Source organism: Neomonachus schauinslandi, chromosome 7, assembly GCF_002201575.2.
Source record: "Neomonachus schauinslandi chromosome 7, ASM220157v2, whole genome shotgun sequence".
NCBI lineage: Eukaryota > Metazoa > Chordata > Mammalia > Carnivora > Phocidae > Neomonachus > Neomonachus schauinslandi.
In genome coordinates this window covers 3,098,800-3,118,069 of record NC_058409.1, presented here as the reverse complement: position 1 = coordinate 3,118,069, position 19,270 = coordinate 3,098,800, and the positions used below count along the sequence as shown (strand labels likewise).

General features: G+C 34.8%; 1 protein-coding gene and 1 pseudogene across 1 annotated transcript; both read right to left on the bottom strand.

Annotated features, from left to right (window-relative positions):
* Nucleotides 1-838: 838 nt before the first annotated feature.
* On the bottom strand, nucleotides 839-1,734 carry LOC110581178 (annotated as a pseudogene).
* A 14,254-nt stretch (nucleotides 1,735-15,988) lies between these two features.
* Nucleotides 15,989-16,983, bottom strand: LOC110581184 (olfactory receptor 2T33-like). The gene has a single exon (XM_021690939.1). The coding sequence runs from the start codon at nucleotides 16,925-16,927 to the stop codon at nucleotides 15,989-15,991; it is 939 nt and encodes a 312-aa protein (XP_021546614.1). The 5' UTR covers nucleotides 16,928-16,983.
* Between the last annotated feature and the right edge of the window lie 2,287 nt (nucleotides 16,984-19,270).

Sequence of the window (19,270 nt, the reverse complement as noted above, 5' to 3'; positions counted from 1 at the left end):
ACTTATATGTGAAAGAAATAAAACTCTTAATAGAAGACAGTATAATGTTGTTTACCAGGGTCTAGTTGGTCGGTAAATAGGGAAATTTTACTCAAATAAAGCAAAGTTTCAGATATGCAGGATGAAAAAATTCTGGAGCCTTAATATACAATAAAAGTGTCTACAGTTAACAGTGTTCTATCACATACTTGAAGTTTGCTAACAAAAAAGTTCTTAACTGTTCTCACACACAACTTACTATGTAGGGTGATAGATATGTTAATTAACTAAATTGTGTGATGTTTTCACAATGTATATCAAATTATGACATCCTACTCCATAAAATATACAACTTTGTCAATGATGTCAATATAGTTTAAAAAGTATAAATTATTATGCAAATATATAAAGTATTTGTTTCCAATTATGTTAGGTTCATCCTAAATTATTTATTGTTCTTAGGTCCTAATTTACTAATATTGGTAAAAAAAAAAGAAAAAATATTGTAGAAAAAAATATTATAGAACTGGTATGATGCATGATACCATTGATTTAGTCAGTTTTTATTTTCCATTTTACATGTTAGTAAAATATTTTTGCACACAAGTTAGTGGAAAATGCATTCCCTTTATACAGATGGAGAAAAAAGGATCATAAAGAAAAAAACATAATTCCTTAGACTATAAAATTATTATAGGAAACCTCAATTTATTCAATTTTCTATATTAATTTCAGTTCTTTCCCTGTAGGCATATAATATTTTTCTTCACAATGGTGTACAGCTAAATTGACATGTAACTGAAGCTTTAGAACTAAAGTATATTGTCTACATCATCACAGATTGGATTCTCTGAAAGAATCATCTCAGAGCCCCCATCACCTCCTTGTTTCTTGGGCTGTAGATGATGGGGTTGAGCATTGGGGTCAGGGTAGTGTAGAAGACAGCCAGAATCTTATCCTCTGTTGGTGATCAGAGGGATCTAGAGCATAGATAAATATAAACAAAGGTTGCACAGTAGACAGTCACCACAGTGAGGTGGGTGCTGCAGGTTGAATAGGCCTTCTTCCTCCCTTCTACTGATTTCATGCATCAGTTTGCATGGAGAACCCAGCCATAGGAACATACAATAACAATGAAAAGAAACATAAGGAAGAGGGTGGAGCTTACAAACAGTGTACTCATAGATCCAGGTGTCCACACAGGACAGAGTTAACCTGGCCATAACATCACAGAAGAAATAGTTGATGGCTCTGGACTGGCTAAGGGATATGGAGAATATATGTTGTGGGAGCATAGGAGTTGATCGAGCTCATTATCCTGTTATCATCAACACACATACTCTTTTGCTCATACAAATGACATAGTGGAGAGGAAAGCAAATAGCCACATAATGATCATAGGCGATAGTGGCCAATAGTAATCCTTCTCCACCAGCTAAAGTGATAAAGAAGAAACGCTGAACTGCACACCTGACTAAAGAAATAGACTTGTTTCCAGAGAGATAATCAGAAGCCATCTTGAGGACAATGGTGGAGATGTAGTTCAGGTCCATGAGGGAGAGCTGACTAAGTAGAAAATGCATAGGTGTGTGAAGAGGGGTATCCAGGAGGATGAGGACGATCATGCACAGGCTGCCCAACAAGAAGGATTAGGAAAACGAGAACAATGAAAATGAAGAAAAACAGGCCAATTCTTGAAGGTGGGAATAACCCCAATAAGATAAAATCAGTAGAAGTTTGATTTTAATTTTCCATGTGGCATTAATTCTTTCCTAAAAACAGACACAACAGTAAATTAATATAGAACAGAATGCTATTTTTATTTCATTATTTCATTCATACAGTGATTTACTCATTGAATATTGCAGCTTCTAAATGAAGAACAAACTTAACTATTTTGAAACAAAATCCTCAGTTTTTGCTTCATAGGTAAAATCTTCATGAGGCAAACATCTGTGGCCAAAATATTCTCTACAAATCTGTGAATTTGTAAGAATAATATATTTCTCAGGGCGACTCAGTTGAGCATCTGATTCTTGATTTTGGCTCAGGTGATGATCTCAGGGTTGTGAGATTTAGCCCCACATTAGTCTCTCCAGTCAGTGGGAAGTCTGATGGAGGTTCTCTCTCTTCCTCTCCCTCTTCTTTTTCCTCTGTCTTTCCACACTCTATCAAATAAATAAATACATCATATATATATATATTTATATATATTATATATACATATATCATATATGTATTTCTCTAATAACATCATTAGGATGTAAATATTTTATTTTTCTACATAAATTCAGTTATCTTCAAAGACAGAACTTATAAGTTAAATGTATGCATAGTTAATCAATGTAAATGCATAAATTATAGACCCATATTTGAGTAAATTTTGTTTACCCTTAGAGAATTCTTTTTATCTTTTATATTTAAACACTAACATTTCAGAAACTGCAGTAGTCTATGAGGTCATGTGCAGATCTGCATTCTCTTTTTGTGTTCTCCTCCAAAAGATTGGCACAACAGCTCCTTAGATATCAATTGTTGTTATTTGCTTCTTTGTTTCAGAAATCTATAACAAATCTTTATTGCCAAATACCATTTATGTAAAGCCATTTTCTTCTTAAAAATAAAAGATTTTATTTATTTATTTGATAGAGAGAGCGCACATGCAAGCAGGTGAAAAGGCAAGCAGAGGGAGAGGGAGAAGCAGGCTCCCCACTGAACAGAGAGCTTGACATGGGGCTAGTCCCAGGATCTAGAGATCATGACCTGAGCCAAAGGCAGATACTTAACTGACTGAGCCACCCAGGTGCCTCAAAGCCATTTTCTTCTGCCTCCTTACCCAACTTTAGAATGCTCTAATTAAAATAGGCCCCTTCTCTGAGAATCTATAATCCAATTTCATTTTTCTTTCCATGTAAGCTCAAGCTCTCTTGAAAGATGTATGTTCAGTCCATCTGTTTCTCAATACTTACATAACATTACACATTGCTTTATGGCACCTTTTTGTACTTATTCTTTTTTTTCTATCTTTTTGTTTTTATGCATTTAAAATTCTTTCCATCTTATTCCATAGATAAGTGTGGGAGTATAATACATATATTTATCACTGCTCTGTCATAAACCCCAACTGACATGATAATAAAGAGATACACTCTTCTTGTATCATGATTCAAAGGGGCACATGCAACCCAAAGTTTATAGCAGTGATGTTCGCAATACCCAAAATATGGGAAGAGCTCAGATATCCATTGACAGATGAATGGATAAAGAAGAACTGGTATATATGGAACATTATTCAGCCATCAAAAAGAATGAAATCTTGCAATTTGCAACAATATGGGTAGGATCAGAGGATGTTATGCTAAGCAAAATAAGTCTGTCAGAGAAAGACAAATATCATATAATTTCACTTATATGTGTAATTTAAGAAACAAAACAGATGAACATAGGGGAAGGGAGGGAAAAATAAAATACGATTTAAACAGAGAGGGAGGCAAACCATAAGAGACTCTTAACTCTAGGAAACAAACTGAGGATTGCTGGAGGGGAGGTGGGTGGGGGAATGGTCTAATTAGGTAATGGGCATAAAGAAGGTCACCTGATGTAATGGTCACTGAATGTTACATGCAACTGATGAATCACTAAATTCTACCCTGAAACTAATAACACATTATATATTAATTAAATTAAATTTAAATTAAAAACATTAAAAAGGAAGAAATACATTATTAATTTAAGGAAAACTGGAGAAGAAAATGGTGTGGAGCGATAAGAGAAGAAAAAGTTTAGGACCCTTTGGAAAATGAAATTTTAAGAAACAGTTCTTCATTTAAAAGGAGAAAGAGAGAGTGGGTTGCCTGGTGGCAAGATCAGTTAAGCATCTGACTCTTAATTTTGGCTCAGGTCCTGATCCCTGGGTCCTGGGATTGAGCCCTGCATCTGGCTCCCAACTCAGTGTGGAGTCTGCTTGAGATTCCTTTCTCCCTCTGCCCCTCCCCCCATGAATTCTCTCACTCTTTCTTTCTAAAACAAACAAATAAATAAAATCTTTAAACAAAAAGGAGAAGGAGAAATGTCATTCTGAGAGTCTTATTCATGGGAATGAGTGGAAGCATTCTCCTGCAGAGGGAATACTATCAGCAAGAAAACTCAGCATACCATTACAAGTTGTTAAATCTACAGCACAAATATTATATATTATATAAAAGGAAGTGTCAGATAATAATAAAAGACTTCTGGAAATTAAAAATATAATAATTAATATAATAAATTCATTAAAAGTTTCAAAAGATAACTGGAGAAAATTGACTAGAAAGAAAGCAAGGACAAAAAGAAAACATAAAGTTTGACATTTAAAAAAAAATGCCTGGGCAGCTCAGTTGGCTGAGCATCAGGCTCTTGATTTCAGCTCAGGTGATTATCTCAGGGTGCTGGGATTGAGTACCATGTCTTGACTCCTGCTTAGCTGAGAGTCTGCTTCTCTCCTTCTCCCTCTTCCTCTGCCCTTGCCCCCGCTGGTACTCTAAATCAATCAATCTTTTTAAAAATAAAATAAAATAATTTTTAAAAAGATAGAGAATTAATATAATTCAATTTATACATATGGGTATTCTTAAAAATGCATATGGCCTAATAATTAAGGAGTGAATATTATCAACAAGAATTTTTCTCAGAACTGTTATACATGAGGTATAATATTTAAATACAATGCAAAGAACACAGAAGCACAAATGATATTATTTATTAAAAGATTTTTTTGGAAAATTCTATCTTCTTATAAAGAATTTCTTGACAATTCTTAATATCAGCCAAAAATTTATATTACTACGCTTCTTTAGAGAAATTATAATGATACAATTAGAAGACATATATTCAGTGATAACCAATAAAATAGTATCAGGTTTTGCAGTATATTTTCATATAAAACCAGTAATTTCCAGAAAATGAAACAATTCCATCAATGCATGCCCCAGAACATAAAGTGGGATGTAGCTGTGATAGAGCATGGGAGGAGAGAAAGAGGGTGAAGGTGGTGATGTAGAGAGGAAGCAGCATCTCACTCACAGTGGCCTCATTTAGAAACCACAGTCTGGTATTTGGGATTTAAAAATCAAGCATGAGAAGATAAACATATTGTCTAAAATATCAGGAGAGTATTGGAACAAATTACAAAATAATTTGAGCATTTACTTTGGGTGTCAGGAGGAGTGGGTTATAGGACCATCATTTTACCTTATGGTTTGTTGATGTCATGTCCATGCATTATTTGAATAAATTATTAAAGTCATATACAAATTATTTCACAGTTAATAATTTTCAGTTACTCAAATTATTACATATGTGAATCTCCAGATACATTGTAAAATACTGGATCTATGTGGAACAATTGATTTTAAAATTTTGTGTGGAGTTTGACAACTTACAGGGGAAAATCTAGGAGAGCTATTTTATTTTCCTAAAATGGCATTTAGTTTAATTATGAGACCAGAATATTAGGTTGATATCATTGGATATAGTTTATATTCATAACATCAATTATTGACAAGATTGAAAATGTAATATTTATAATTACCAATGGAATCAACATTGCTAGTATTCTTATCATTTGCAGTATATATAAAGCTGATATGACAAAGATTTCATTAGGTAGTTAATATTATCCCAGAATAATTCTGAGAAAAACAACACATAACCAAAGCAATAAAAGGAAAGTCAAATTTCTTCTTTAATTCCATTGTCGCATGACTGCCAATGCAGAATAATTTTGAATTATCTATGTCCCCCTGTTGTATATGCTAATAACCTATATGTGATATTATTTAAAGAAATGTTGCATCTGAAAGGGAAGCAACATCAGCCATTGAATATCTGTTTCAAGGTCTAAAGTAATAATATTGTTTTTCTTTTATAAAAATAAATTAGATGTTTCCCCTTTCATTTTGCTTTAGTCCAATGAAATACAATGAATAATATATTTACAAACCATTTACAAAAGATTTTCACATGTTTTGTTTTTTTTTAGTTCTGCTAAGTATATGCAGGTGAAAATCAATCAGGTGGTTTTTTATTAACTTGGAGAAACAAGTCTTGAACCTGACAAGGCCTATACACAGAGAATACAGAACTATCAACTTTTATTGGCCATCTCCACTGGGTGGAATCAGACTTGTGTTAATATTTGTGCCATAATTAAATTTTATTTAACCCTGAACAATGGCTCTTGAAGTCGATGTAACCTAAAAATTTTATAGATGATAAACCAAGATTCAGGTTTTAAGTGACTTTTTCTGCTTCCACTGCTACTAATTTAGCTTCTAGATTGATAGATATAGATATTTACATGCTAAGAATGTATTGAAATTGATAAACGGTCTTATCCTTCAAAAGGCAATTCTGACATTAGTGGATATTGTTTTCACTTGTTAAAACTAAAAAAATATATATAATCTTCTCATTTAGTGCCCTGAATATGTCTTGCCAGGCCTTTCTGGCTTGGCAGGTCTCTGTGGATAGGTCTGACGTTATTCTGATGTTCCTCCCTCTGTACGTAAGGAACCTCTTCCCCCTAACTGCCTTTAAGATGGTTTCCTTGGTTCTAGGATTTGCCAGTTTTACTATTACATGCCAGGGTGTTGGCCTGTTTTCCTTGATCTTGGGAGGGGTCCTCTCTGCCTCTAGGACACGAATGTTTGTTTCATTCCCCAGATTAGGGAAGTTCTCAGCTATGATTTGCTCAAATATATCTTCTAGTCCTCTCTCTCTCTCCACCCACTCTGGGATTCCAATAATTCTGACATTGGAGCGCTTCGTGGTGTCACTTATTTCTCTGATTCTTTTATCATGGATTCTGAGTTGTTTTTCCCTGGCTTCCTCTTTTCCCTTTTTGTCTATTAATTGGTCTTCTAAATCACTAATTCATTCTTCTGCCTTGCTTACCCAGGCTGTTAAGTTATCTAGATTAGATTGGATCTCATTGATAGCATTTTTAAGTTCTGCCAATTCAGCTTTCATTTCTGCCCTCAAAGACTCTATGTTGTCATTAATTGATTTCTCCATTCTAGCTATCATCTTCACAATTGCTACCCTGAATTCCATTTCTGACATCTTGGTTATATCTGAATCCATTTGTAAATCTGTGGCATAAGTCATAGTCTCTGAATTTTTCCTATTTTGGGGGTCCCTCCTCCTAGTCATTCCATTGAGGGGTGCTTGAGGGAATGTATAGAGTCCAAGTTATTGACCACAACCCAAGCAAGATGCACCTGTTTTCTAGGGACCTTAGGAGTGCTGGCCTCTTATTTTCCCAGCCTATCTTCTGAGGGAGGGGCCTGCTGTGCTGTTACTCAGGCAACCCTGTTTGGGCAGAGTTGCCCTGCCCCCTGTGGCGAGGGATGTGCTCAGTGAAAACTGGTTTTGGGGGGCTTTTGTTCTCTGATGGCCTTCCCTGGTGGCTTTCCATATCTCTTCTGAGAGTCAGAGCAGAAGAGATTGTTTCCAACCCTCTGCCTCAGAGCAGAGAGATTGCAGTCTGTTCTTTAGTGAGGTCTCCAGGCCACACTCTCTCCCTTTCTGTCTGTGCTGCTATAAACTGCAGGAATGTTCACAATAGCTAAACTGTGGAAAGAGCTGAGATGCCCTTCAACAGATGAATGGATAAAGAAAATGTGGTCCATATATACAATGGAATATTACTCAGCCATCAGAAAAGATGAATACCCAACTTTTACATCCACATGGATGGGACTAGAGGAGATTATGCTAAATGAAATAAGTTAAGCAGAGAAAGTCAATTATCATATGGTTTCACTTATTTGTGGAACATAAGGAATAGCATGGAGGACATTAGGAGAAGGAAGGGAAAAATGAAGGGGGGGAAATCAGAGAATGAGATGAACCATGAGAGACTATGGACTCTGAGAAACAAACAGGGTTTGAGAGGGGAGGGGGGAGGAGGGATTGGTTAGCCCGGTGATGGGTATTAAGGAGGGCATGTACTGCATGGAGCACTGGGTGTTATATGAAAATAATGAATCGTGGATCACTACATCAAAAACTAATGAAGTATTCTATGGTGACTAACATAACATAATAAAATTAAATTTAAAAAAACCTATATAAATAAATAAATATGAAAAAATGAATGATCTTTTTTTTTTTTAAAGATTTTATTTATTTATTTGAGACAGAGAGAATGAGAGAGACAGAGAGCACATGAGAGGGGGGAGGGCCAGAGGGAGAAGCAGGCTCCCTGCCGAGCAGGGAGCCCGATGCGGGACTCGATCCCGGGACTCCAGGATCATGACCTGAGCCGAAGGCAGTCGCTTAACCAACTGAGCCACCCAGGCGCCCAAAAATGAATGATCTTAAAATAGAAATTCTGTATAGATAAAAGAGGGTCATGAATACGTATGACCTTTATGCCCAAATAAACTGATTTAGTTTTTTTTTAAGATTTCATTTATTTATTTGACAGAGAAAGAGAGAGCACAAGTAGGGGTGAGCAGCAGGCACAGGCAGAGGGAGAAGCAGTCTCCCTGCAGAGCAAGGAGCCCAGTGCAGGACTCAATCCCAGGATCCTGGGATCATGAGCTACCCAGATGTCCCCAAAATGGATTTAGTTTTTAATTTTTACTCATTTTACAATCTCCTATTTCCTCTTCTGTTATGGTTATCACACTGTCACTTTTTTCTTACAAATATCCAGCTCTAATGAATGGCATAGTAAATGCAGACATCATTTCCAAATCCTCCAAATGAATTGCAATTCATACCTTGTCCCCAATACCAAAGTGTCCTAGGTGATTTTGATTACCAAAAACACAAGAACAAAAAACAAAAAAAAGTACCCATATTATCTCCTCTGTAAATCAAGTTGTAAATGTGCATATTCAAGACACAGTCAGTTTATTCCTACATCATGATGAAGAAAACTTCCCAATTACTGCCTGAGTTTTAAAGTGATAGGCAATTACCATCACTTGAATTCAATAGCCATTATATTGCTTGCATAGATATATTTTTGTATGCTTGTATTTAGTTAAAAACAAAAACTGAAAAAAGCTTCACATTAGTGCTTTATACATTTACAGAAGAAATATATTTTTTGAATAGCCTCATTATAAAGATGAAAAAATGATTCCTATAAAGTGAATTATTTAAGACTATGTAGTGATACAATGACAGATCTGGTTGGGTGACCTCTAGAAGCTAGACGATGCAGAGTTTCCCCCTGAATCTTTTTTTTTTTTTTTTTCTGCACCACCTTGTCTTTGATCAAAATCAATTCCAAAGAAAGATCTTACTGGTCACTAAATAAGTTTGGTCACATTTGGTCTGATCATTAAATTGGTACAACAAGAATGTAAAGTTACTAAAGAAGCCTTAAGTTGGATTTCTTGGAAGTTTTATTAGATTAGACTTTTAAAATCATCTAATTGTAAAAACTCTCCATTAGATTTCACATCAATTTGGGTCACTCCTTCTCTTCTCAAGATCCTTGAGATAGTGTAAAGTGCTTAAATTTCCCAAAAGGGAACTTTCTCATTCACCAGTAAGGGAGGAATCCTATAAAACAGGTACCAGGTCAGATTTCCAGGAGAACTTTGAATTCATTGGCTTAATAATGTTTACCTCATTTCTTTGAAATGTCTCATCATACTTGTATTTGCATATCCCTAGATAATAATTATTTTGCATTGACATCAGTCACATAGAATTTACAGCATTGTGAGATGGCTTTTGGAGATTCCAAATCAGATAACTGAAAAGAGTGTCCTCTGGGGTGTTGGCAAGCATAGTTCTACACAATATCCTTTCGTAGAATCTTACATAAGATTACACATTCTTTTAAGTGTTTCCACTAGATTCTACTATAAAAAAAGACAAAGAATATATAGTTTGTGTACTTTAGTTACTTAGAATTAGTAATCATAAGGGCGCCTGGGTGGCTCAGTCGTTAAGCGTCTGCCTTCAGCTCAGGTCATGATCCCAGAGTCCTGGGATCGAGCCCCGCATCGGGCTCCCTGCTCCGCGGGAAGCCTGCTTCTCCCTCTCCCACTCCCGCTGCTTGTGTTCCCTCTCTCGCTGTATCTCTCTCTGTCAAATAAATAAAATCTTAAAAAAAAAAAGAATTACTAATTGTATTACATATTTAAGAAAGGTGTGATTTAATTGTTTAAAAAGTTATACAGCTTCATATGTTAATGAACCATAAAGAGATCGAAAATACATAGTATTGGTACATGCATATATTTGTGTACCTCTAAATTATATGCTTTTATGAAATCTCATGTAATGAATCAGCATTAATGGTAAATAAATAGAAAAATAGGTAGACATATTTTGAGAGATGAAAATAATTACTACTCAACATACTTTGAGTTTGGATTCAGACTGAAGATGTGTCTGTTCTGTTTTATTGCACAAGCAAGTTACAGATAGTTTGGAGTCCAAACCATATCTAGCTCTAATTTTGAAACTTAGCAATATAAACTTGGATTAGTAAATTTAACTCTATGGGTCTCATCTATAAATGAGCAAATCAAAACCACAATGAGATATCCACTGACACCTGCTAAAGTGGCTATTATCGAAAAGATAGTAAGTGTTGGCCAGGATGTAGAGAAAAGGGAATCCTTTGGCAGTGTTCTTGGGAATGTAAATTGGTATAGTCACTATGTAAAAGTATATGGGAGTTCTTCAAATAATTAAAAATACCATATGATCCTACAGTCCCACTTCTAGGTATATATCCAAAGGAAGTAAAATCTGTATCTTGAAGCAATATCTGCACTCTGAGTTTTTCAGCATTATTTTTAAAAGTTAAGATATGTAAAACACACACACACACATACTCACACACACACAACTAAGTGTTCATCAACAAATGAATGGATAAAGAAAGTGTGGAATATGTATTCAACCCAAAAGAATCCACCAAACAATGGCTAGAACTGATAAATAAATTCAGTAAAGTCTCAGGATACAAAAGCAAAGCACAGAAATCTGTTGCATTTCTATACACCAATAATGAAGCACCAGAAAAGAAATTAAGGAATCCGTCCCATTTACAATGCACTCAAAACAATAAGATACCTAGAAATAAACCTAACCAAAGAGGTGAAAGACCTGTACTCTGAAAATTATAAAATTCTGATGAAAGAAATTGAAGAGGACAAAAAGAAATGGAAAGACAGTCCATGCGTGGATTGGAAGAACAAATATTGTTAAAATATCTATACTACTCAAAGCAATCTACACATTTAATTCAATCCCTATCAAACTACCAATAGTATTTTTCACAGAGCTAGAACAAATAACCAAAGCAACCCTGAAAAAGAAATGTATAGCTGGAGGGATCACAATTCCAGACATCAAACTGTATTACAAAACTGTAGTGTTTAAGACAGTATGGTACTGACACAAAAATGGACACATAGATCAACATAACAAAATAGAAACCCCACAAATGAACCCACAACTCTATGGTCAACTCATCTTCAACAAAGCAGGAAAGAATATCCAATGGAAAAAAGACAGTCTCTTCAACAAATGGTGCTGGGAAAATTGGACAGTAACAAGCAAGAGAACCATACCACCTTGAAAATGGAAATATTTCCATTTGCAACAACGTAAGTGAAACTGGATGACATTATGCTAAGTAGAATAAGCCAGATACAGAAGGATAAAGACTGCTCAATTACACTTGTTTGTGGAATCTAAAATGTTCAAACTCTTTTTTTTTTTTTGAGTTTTAATTTTTTTTTATTCTTATGTTAATCCCCATACATTACATCATTAGTTTTAGATGAAGTGTTCCATGATTCATTGTTTGTGCATAACACCCAGTGCTCCATGCAGAATGTGCCCTCCTCAATACCCACCACCAGGCTAACCCATCCTCCCACACCCCTCCCCTCTAGAACCCTCAGTTTGTTTTTCAGAGTCCATCGTCTCTCATGGTTCGTCTACCCCTCTGATTTCCCCCGATTCTAAAATGGTCAAACTCTTAGAAGTAGAAAGTTAAATGACTGTCATTAAAGCTGAGGGGAGGGAGAATTTGGGGAGACTTGGGTCAAAGGCTGTAAAATTTCCATTATGCAAGATGAGTAAGTACTGGAGATCTCATGCACAGCAATTTGAATATGATTAACAATACTGTACTTTATAGTTGAAATATCTAGGAGCATTAATCTTAAGTGGTCTCACTAGCAAAGGAAAAAGAAAGAAAGAAACTGTAAGTTGATGGACACATCAATTGGCTTGATTATGGTGATTATTTCACAATGTGTACATACACTAAAACATCAAGTTGTACATTTTAAATATATAAAATTTGTATTTAGCAAAAATACTTTAGGAAGAAAAAAAACAAAGGTTCTTATAAGGTCGTATAAGATAATGTAAATGGCTTACTTAAAACGTGCTTTGCACAAATTATCACTGAGCAATAGCTGCGGCATTTACTATCTTTATTATCACCATCCAGCAACATCAAGGAAGGTACCATCAAATTATTTTCATCCAACGCTTGATATGACTAGATTCATCATCAGTATAATTCCCAAATCATTTCTGTGTGTCATTTCCATCTGATTTTCACAAAGTATCCTCAATTTCTAATGTAGATATTATTTCACTTGAAGTTCAGTTATACATACACAAGGTTAAAAGATAAAACACCAAACTTAAACACAGAAATCAGTAAAAAAAAAAAAAAACTAACTAATACACCCACTATTTCTATGAATACTTGAATTATTTCTAGGTGTCCTTTAAATTTAGAAAATATATAATTGTCCCAGAAACAGACAAATTTTGCTTTTACTATTTTGCCTTTCTTATGGTTTAATTTTATATTTTTGAATAAAATTGAGACAAGGAATCATTTAATTAGAAATAACAGATTCTTATAAATTAAAACAGTGTGTAACAATAATAAGTTTGCCCTGGCAACCATGTAACCACTATGCTGATCGGCAAAATGTCCTCAGAAAAAACAGGAGAGGGAGACACAGGCTTCCAGTTATGAAATGAATAAATCACAGGAATAAAAGCACAGCATAAAAATATAGTCAATGATATTGTAATAGTGTTGTATGGTGTTAGATTGTATCTACACTAAAAGTAAATGTAGCATATGTAAAAACTTGCAATATCACTATGTTGTACACCTGAAACTAATGCAACACTGTGTGTCAACCATATGCAAATAAAAAATGTAAAAAAAAACCCAAACCAACAAACCACACACACACACACACACACACACACACACACATCAAAGTAAGAAAGGAAATTCTACTTTCTACTCTTGTTATTGAGGATTTGTACTCTTACATGTTAGTTTCGTTCATCAAATTTTATGTAAGCCCATCTAAAACTATGCCAATAAGACTCAATCCCATATTTTACACAGACCTTCATATCCTTTCCCATTCAGACACCATATTTATGAACTAACTCCAAAATCACTTCCTATTATAAAAATACAGCCATTCCTGCTCAAACTCTACTTAAAATCTTCTACCTCTGGTCTTGACCAACCCTTACATAGATCAATTCACTAATTTCTTAAACAGATCACCTTAAAATTATAATGATTTTAATCTAGACAGTAATCCAAACTGCCAGAATTAACGCAATGGCATCAACATTAAACAGTCTTTTTTTTTAAAAAGATTTTATTTATTTATTCATGAGAGACAGAAAGAGAGAGAGAGAGAGAAGCAGGCTCCCAAGGAGCAGGGAGCCCAATGTGGGGCTCGATCCCAGGACCCTGGGATCATGACCTGAGCCAAAGGCAGACACTTAACCATCTGAGCCACCCAGGTGCCCAATGGCATCAACATTAATATGAGCACATCACATGCCTGCATGAAAATAGTTCTACTTTTAGAGAGTATAATTCATGTTACACATACCATATTAAGCACTCTACACTTAGTTAAAATTTTCCCCATCTCCAGAAGATTCATCACAGGCTCTGGGGACAATGCATCTCCCCTTTCTTGATAAATATGATTTATATTTCAAATACAATTGTTTCTCAAAATATGTTGGTTCAATTATGAGACAAATAAATTCTTCTCACATTTGAAGTTTCTTTTGTATCCATATAAACATTTAGTATACATTTTGTGACACAGAATTATTATTACTCTTAAAGTGACCATATTTTCATGAACATGGCATTATTTAGTATAGACCTTAATCTTGTTCAGCATAAATCCGGGAAAGAAGTTCATAGATAATATCAACCATTGACTATATTATCAATTTTACTGTTTCACTGCTAATTTACAATAGATTTTTAGGATAAACACCAATTCTTTCCAAGATCCTCACACACACAATCTTTTAAATCCATTTCCACTAAGTGAAATTTTCTTTTTGAGATCCCCTGGTTGTGAAATACCTTAATGTATCAATTGCTTATTTTGGTGGTTTAAAAACAGCAGCTCTTAATTAATTCTAATCAAATTCTTCTAAGCACTTGTAGAGGGGTCTCATCTCTTATGTAATAAATTAAAATAAAAAAATTATGACATGTACTCTTTGTTATCTCCCAATTTTACATCATCACTGGATTGAATAGCTGACAGAGGTCCTACTGTATTCATATGAACAAAGTCATTTTTCTGAACAGACTTCTTTGAATACTTTTCAAACAAATGTATATATTCATCTCTTATCCCTGCACTTGGCATCTTAGATATTTCAGGAAGACTCAGCAGCAATCATTATTCAAGTTCTTTACCTAGAGATTAAAGAAAAGAACCCTTTTCTCTGTGTGTGTGTGTGTGTGTGTTCGCTGGGAAAGCCCACTGAGACTTGAATGATATAATTTAAGTCACTAATAACTCAAGATGGCCTCAGGCCAAGATTGGAAAGGAGTTCTTATAATTTATTTACATGTTTTCAAAGATGTGTTAAGGGTCAATTCAGTGGGGAAACAAATATACTTATTCAGATTCTTCCAGGGCTATTATTTCTCTAAAGTTTTATGGAGTCAGAAATTTTATATATTGTTATCCAGTAATTGCACAAGAATAATGTGTAAACATATTAATTTATTTGGCAGTTTGTAGAACATCGGCTTAAAAATTAGATACATTATAATGGAACATGATAAATTTTATATAAACACGCAGGCAGAAATTCTTAAATTACTACAAAATTTGGATATAATCTTTAATTTAGTGTAGATATTTATTTTTGAATTATTCTCATTAAGTTAGAGATTATCATTAAGTTATAAAGCATGTTTTACATTTTAAAACAGGTAACAAAATGATAGTACTACTTTGATGGACTACTATTTAGATAATATAAAAATGCATTTTTTATTACAGATAACCCCTTAAATGTTCTTAGATTTTGTATGGTCTCTAGTATTTGCATCAGTGATACATTTCTCTTGGGAAGGGGTACAACAAGTCTGGTTCAAAGGGTTATTATCTAACTTATGATAAAATATATATTTAAATCCTTCACCCATGTTTTAATATGTTTATTGTTGAGTTTTATGAGTTATTTATGTACTCTAGATGCTTATTCTTTATATGTACTCTAGATGCTTATTCTTTATATGATATATTTGTTTCAATTACATGAGCTATCTTTTCACTTTATTAAAGGATGATTACTAGAGGGGATGTGGGTGGGGGGTGGGTTAAATAGGTGAGGGGGATTAAGGAGGGCACTTGTGATGAGCACTGGGCATTGTATGTAAGTGTTGAATCACTAAATTCTACACCTGAAACGGATATTACACTGTACGTTAATTAGCTGGAATTTAAATCAAAACTTGAAAAAAATAAAGTCAAGAATAATTTTAAAATAATATAAAATAATTATTATACATAAAATAGATCCAAATTATATAGCTGTGTCTGTATTTCAAAGTAAAATAGTAGCAGTTATAGATATAATGCATATATAACTATTCCCTAGGAACTTTCACACAATTCCTTTTGTATAACCTTGAAATTCGGGGGAAATCAATGTAATCTTACTCATGACTTAAGGCAGCACACTGACCCATGCACTTTCTCAGGGCTCCCTTGACATCACTGTTCCTCAGACTGTAGATGATGGGGTTCAACAAAGGAGTGAAGATAGTATAGAACACTGACACTATTTTATCATGATTAGCTGACCTGTAGGATTTGGGTCTCATGTAGATAAAAATGGCAGCTCCATAAAAGAGTCCCACTACAGAGAGATGTGAGAAGCAGGTGGCAAAAGCCTTCTTGCGGGCCTCTCTAGAATGCATCTTGAGAACTGCAGCAAAGATGAGACTATAGGAAACCAGGATGAGAGAAAATGGGACCAGGAGCATTAATACACAGCAGATGTACATGACATTTTCAAAGACTGATGTGTCAGCACAAGCCAAACGCACCAGGGTAGGGGCCTCACAGAAGAAATGATTGATCTCATGTGCATCGCAAAATGGGAAGCTCAGGGTAGCAGCAGCCTGCATGAACCCATCAGCTGCCCCCAGGAACCAAGACCCCACAGCCATTCTCAGGCATAATTGCCAGCTCATGAGAAAGGGGTATCTTAGTGGGTGGCAAATAGCCACATAGCGGTCATAGGACATGGATGCTAAGAGGAAGCACTCGCCCCCTTCCAAAGTGATGAAGAAGAAGATCTGCAACCCACAGCCAGCAGGGGAGATGGACTTCTGGCCAGTCAAGTAGTCAGCTGCCATTTTGGGCACAACGGTGGAGACCAGCATCATGTCCATGAGGGAGAGTTGGCTCAGTAGGAAGTACATGGGCATGTGGAGCCGAGCATCCTGGTGAATTAGGAAAATCATGAGGGCATTGCCCACTAGGGAGGTGAAGGCAATTGTCAGAACCATCACAAAGAGAAATAGGTGGGCTTCTGTGTGGTTAAAGAGTCCTAGGAGAATGAAATCTGAGGTGGTGTTCCAGATTTTCATGTTTCAAACAGGAGTGACACTGCAAATGAAGAAATAGATGATAGAGTTTTCATCATTTACAATATTCTATCTCAATTACATTTTTCATGAAAACTATTTGTGTCAAAATGTTAGAAAAAAAAAACTATTCCAAATCCTTCACCTGTGATTTGCAGTCTTTTTAACTGGACATAATGTTAATTTCACTTTTTTTTTCATTTTATTTATAAGTACTTCTCAGGTTTAGTTTGCTTAATAGATATAATGAATACAATTTCTTGATGAGTTGAAAATACTTTGTAAGCATGTCTTTGTGCTACCTGATGTCAACATAATGGACAAGGAGTAAAATATTCAGTTTGTTATTTATATTTGTGCTTGCTCTTATCATGCGTAGTCAACATTCTTACATGCTGAATTAAATCAATGTGTTCAGCAATAAAAAGCTAGGTTCTTGTTAATGAGGGTTACACATATCTAACATACCACAATTTATTGAAACTTACAAAAATATGATAGCTTTTCCTGACATTGATTAATCTGGGAAGACATTTTTACTTTCCAAAGAAGAGAAGTTATATTTTCAGGTGTAGGAACTGGAAGGAATTAGTCTGTAGATAGAACCATAACTTAATTTGGAATTGTTAGTGTATTTAGTTTGACTTTATCAAGTTATACACTGAATAAAATAATTACTTTCTTAGAATATGTTCCTCCATGCAAGACTATAATACTAAATGCAACATTTAATTAACTGTACATAAAGGGATTTTGTGTAATGATGTTTTCACGTAAAGTCACAGAGACAATCTTCTTTGGATAAATAAGAGAAAATAAACTTGTTAGTACTCAATATAGAGATAAGTTCATTTCTTCTTCCTGCACAAGAGAATCTAAATCTCTAAAGGCATTCTCTTCACTGATCTGCTATTACTGAAACTGCTCTAGCTTGTTGAATGAATAAGATCATACTTGAAGAGATGAAGATGCCAATTCAGCCTCAAAGATGTGGTCTAATTCAATGAAAGGGCATGACAGGAATCCACCTGTTCCATGATCATTTGATTTGCTCCCAATTTACATATGCTTCCTGTACTGGATTGCTAATCAAGACAGAGAAAGAGCAAAAAGCTCAATCAATCCCCAACTCCATTGCTTCAGCATCATCATTGTACTGACAGCATTCTACTTCAGGGTTTTAGTTGGTTGTTTCTAAGTTAAACACAGAAACACACTTCTCATAGATACACATTGCATTTCCCAAAACTGTTATCTGCACACCCTCAAATCTGTAACATTTGCACTCTGCACACCTAGGAACGATATGAATTCCCTAATTATGGGTCTCTCTAGTGCCTTCCTAAAGGATCTCAAAACCCTCCTAACTCACTTATTTGACTTGAAGACTTCTTATTTTCATTATTCTAAGCTCTCATTCTTGAAAAATGATAAAATTTAAAACTTGCTTAAAGGTCAATCTGTAATATAGTAACTGCAGGGTGTTGAGTAAATTTCTTAAAATACCTTTTGCTATCATCTTACCCATTTTTAAATGTACTGCTACCACAGTGGCATTATGTATATTCACATTATTCTGCAACTATGACTGATATATAATCCCGGAACTCTTCATAATCTATAACAGAAACTCTGTGCCCATTAAACAATGATTTTCTGTTTCTTCCTATCCCTGGGAACTGGCAATCACAATTCTGCTATTCTGGCTCTATGAATTTGACTACTATAGGATCTTTAGTTTAGTGTGATTACACAGAATTTGTCTTTTTATGATTGGCTTATTTCACTTAACATCATGTCATCAACATTCGTTCATGCTGTAACATGTCAGAATTTCCTTCCTTTCTAAGTTGAATAGTATCCCTTTGTATGTATATACAACATTTTCTTTATTAATTCATTCCATCTATGGGCATTTGGGCAGCTATCATTCACTTCAATTGTATATTAAAGGATAAGTTTAATGGGATTTTTATATTTTTAAAAATTTTTTATAAGGTGAACAGATATAGCTTAATAATATAGCAATTTGAGCTATCTTTTTTCCTTTACATGTATGCAAGAGAGATGTATGTGTTTTTAGAGACTCATTACAACAACTAAAATTATTATTACATTTAGTAACTACTATTTCTTGTGAAGTTTATATATTATTTTTAAGATTTGATTTATTTATTTGACAGAGAGAGAGATAGCAAGAGCAGGAACACAAGCAGGGGGAGTGGGAGAGGGAGAAGAAGGTTTCCAACTGAGCAGGGAGCCCGATGTGGGGCTCGATCCCAGGACCCTGGGGTCATGACCTGAGCCGAAGGCAGATGCTTAATGACTGAGCAACCCAGGCACCCC